This window comes from Penaeus monodon, chromosome 34 (assembly GCF_015228065.2).
Source record: "Penaeus monodon isolate SGIC_2016 chromosome 34, NSTDA_Pmon_1, whole genome shotgun sequence".
Taxonomy (NCBI): domain Eukaryota; kingdom Metazoa; phylum Arthropoda; class Malacostraca; order Decapoda; family Penaeidae; genus Penaeus; species Penaeus monodon.
Genome location: NC_051419.1, coordinates 3,606,544 through 3,609,211, shown reverse-complemented (window position 1 = coordinate 3,609,211; position 2,668 = coordinate 3,606,544). Strand labels below are relative to the sequence as shown.

At 33.0% G+C, this 2,668-nt stretch overlaps 1 protein-coding gene across 1 annotated transcript in view; it reads left to right on the top strand.

Moving 5' to 3' along the window:
• LOC119594528 (nuclear receptor coactivator 6-like) overlaps positions 1-2,668 on the top strand; it is a gene marked incomplete in the record, with an annotated part of 15,251 nt that overhangs the window by 6,638 nt on the left and 5,945 nt on the right. Inside the window, 1 exon segment of the mRNA XM_037943559.1 lies at positions 1,357-1,443. Within this exon segment, the coding sequence (XP_037799487.1) occupies positions 1,357-1,443 (87 nt within the window).

The following is a 2,668-nucleotide window of genomic DNA, read 5'->3' as shown; positions in this document are numbered from 1 at the left end:
CCAGCCTCCTTATTGCTGGTGTAGATCTTAGTGATAAACATTCCTTTGGAACCTTGTGATATTTGTGTGTATATTTGTCCCTGTTGCTGCTACTCCCCCTTAAAAGCTGATGGAATGAGAGCTACCTGTTATCTGGCACATGAACTTGTGAATACATGCTTCATTAATGACTACCATGGAAAAAGATTAATGTGGAAGACTCTATATATAATTATAGAGATGTCATATTGTTGTCATAACTGAAAATATATATTCAGGATGATATTGTGAGTGTTAGAAAGACAGTGGCAGAAAGATATGATGAATTATGATTTTAGAAGAGCATCCTTCAAGATTAGAGAAAATTATGTTGAAATGTTTGTAAAAGAAATATCACTATTTTTCTGTAGTTCAGGTTTCAGAATATGACAAAATTGGGTTATGTAACACTGAAAACATTCAGTTACATATATAAATATCACATTTATTATTCTAAATTCTCAAAATATAAATTTAGTGATGATTTTATGCTTGAAAATGTATTTAGTAGTAGCATTATCAACAGTAAAATTTGAATGTATAGACAGACATGTGATATTTATGCTTAGTTTGCCATAAAACACTAATCAAAATATAAAGCATTGTTTTTTTCTATAAACTTTCATGGAGAAATCAGTTAGATATATATTTTTTTTATTGGTACTAGGCAAAAGTACACTGGAGCTGTCTTTTATATCCATAAACCTCACTGCATTTGTTGCATGTACATCTAACTTACTGTCCCTACTGGTGGTCCAGTATTAGTATAGATACTCTCCTTCCCTAACACCTATGTGATCCCAAGACTGCCTTTATAACAAAAATAAAAGCAGTCTATGCAAGATTATTAATAACGGATCTGAATAGATGAGTGAATTAGCTCTTAATATGCAATAGACTTTTTGTGTTGTAACTTTAGTAGCTGTTATAAGTTGGAAATGAAGTATACATTTTAGTTTTAGCTTAAAGATTGTTGTGATTATTAGACTTTCCGTAGACTTGCCATTACACTACTGAAATAGATAGAAAAAAAAAGAAAATCATGCATCTTGTTGAATCAATAATTTGATGTGTCTACAGAGATTTTAAAGGCAGAATAACTTGTAATGATGAGTATTTCATTGTTGTTTTTTGTTTAAGCAGAGTCTGTCCACACTGACAAAAGAATTACCTGATATATGTTATCATACGCACAGAATGGTATGGTAATGGTGTACCCTTTAATCCAACCCACATCTCTGAAGGATTATCTGTTACTGAGGCCAAATGTTGAAAACTCAGACCCTGATGTTCGTCTTGTCCTGGTAACTGTAGCTCTCCCTTATCCAACCTCCACAGAACCCCAGGGACCTGTCCACATCCCCAACATTAAACCACAACCGAAGGTGCAGCAGTTCCAACAGCCCCAGCAGTTCCAACAACCAGGCCAGTATATGCAGTGTTACGTTTTAACATTCCGCTTGGACTGAAGTGCTAGTTTTGTATATTCCGGCACCAGAGAAACAAGACTTCCTCTACTGCTTCTCTTTTATGATGTATTGTATATCTTCATAGCCACACGTTTATTGTACAAGTTTGACATGTAATGCATTGTAATAATTTCTTTTTATATATATAGTGTAGCATTGGGTGATGTATCTCATAATGAGACCTATATTTTAGGTTTTTGATGAACATGGGAGCTCGTCAAGTTTAAAAGTAAATAAAAAATTTGATTATATCTAGACTTAGATAGGAAAGGAATGATCTGACTTATTGACATATTATTTTTAAGATTGCTGTATCTTTACAATGCATGAAAAGTCAGTATCACTTGATAAGAGATCTGACTTTCTTTTAGAGTGTATTTTGGATTTCTTCTGTAGAAATAATTGATCATACAAGTCAGATTTCATGTCTTTATAAAAGTCTGAATAATAGTAGATGTTTCCGAATTGTGCAAGACTGGATTGACAACTTCAGAGGTTAAGTTAACTAGGATCTGCAGTCTATAAATGCACATATGTTAAGTCCATTATTGAAATGACTTATTTCACTTGATGAGGGTCAGGAGATTGTAGATTGGTATGGATCAGTTGCAAGAGTCTAATTTGCACGCATTCATGGTATGTGATGAGATTCCTGTTTTTTTTTTTTTAGAAAATTGAGGTGATATGTTTTGCAGTTTAGGAATATTCACCATCAATGTTACTCTGCACTAAGGAGAAATATACTTGTAGTATGACACGAGCAAGTGTGTGAATTGTATATTTTTTGTTAGAAAAACAGCATGTTTCAATATTATCCAAAAAGTGTACTTAAATTCCTTTTCCAAGATTGTCTTGCTTTTGTGCAAGTAATATGTTTTGATGCCTTTTGAAGAAAATGTAAACAATGTACAACATTTTTTGGCTTGGGAAGAAGTTAAGAGTATAATATCATGTCTTAATCAGCTAATTTGAAGGTTTTAAAATGTGGAAAATGGAAGAATGCAGTATTGTATTTTATATAGAGACTTATATACCCACCGTGCCAGTGTTTAGTTCTTTTCTCTCAGATGCTTGGAGCCTTTTTGAGATTTGGGTTCTAGTCATTGTTAGGCTGGGTATATAAGTTTTTATTTGGAGATGTGTTCAGTCCATTTTATCATTGTAGAAGCCAAGGTGTTGCA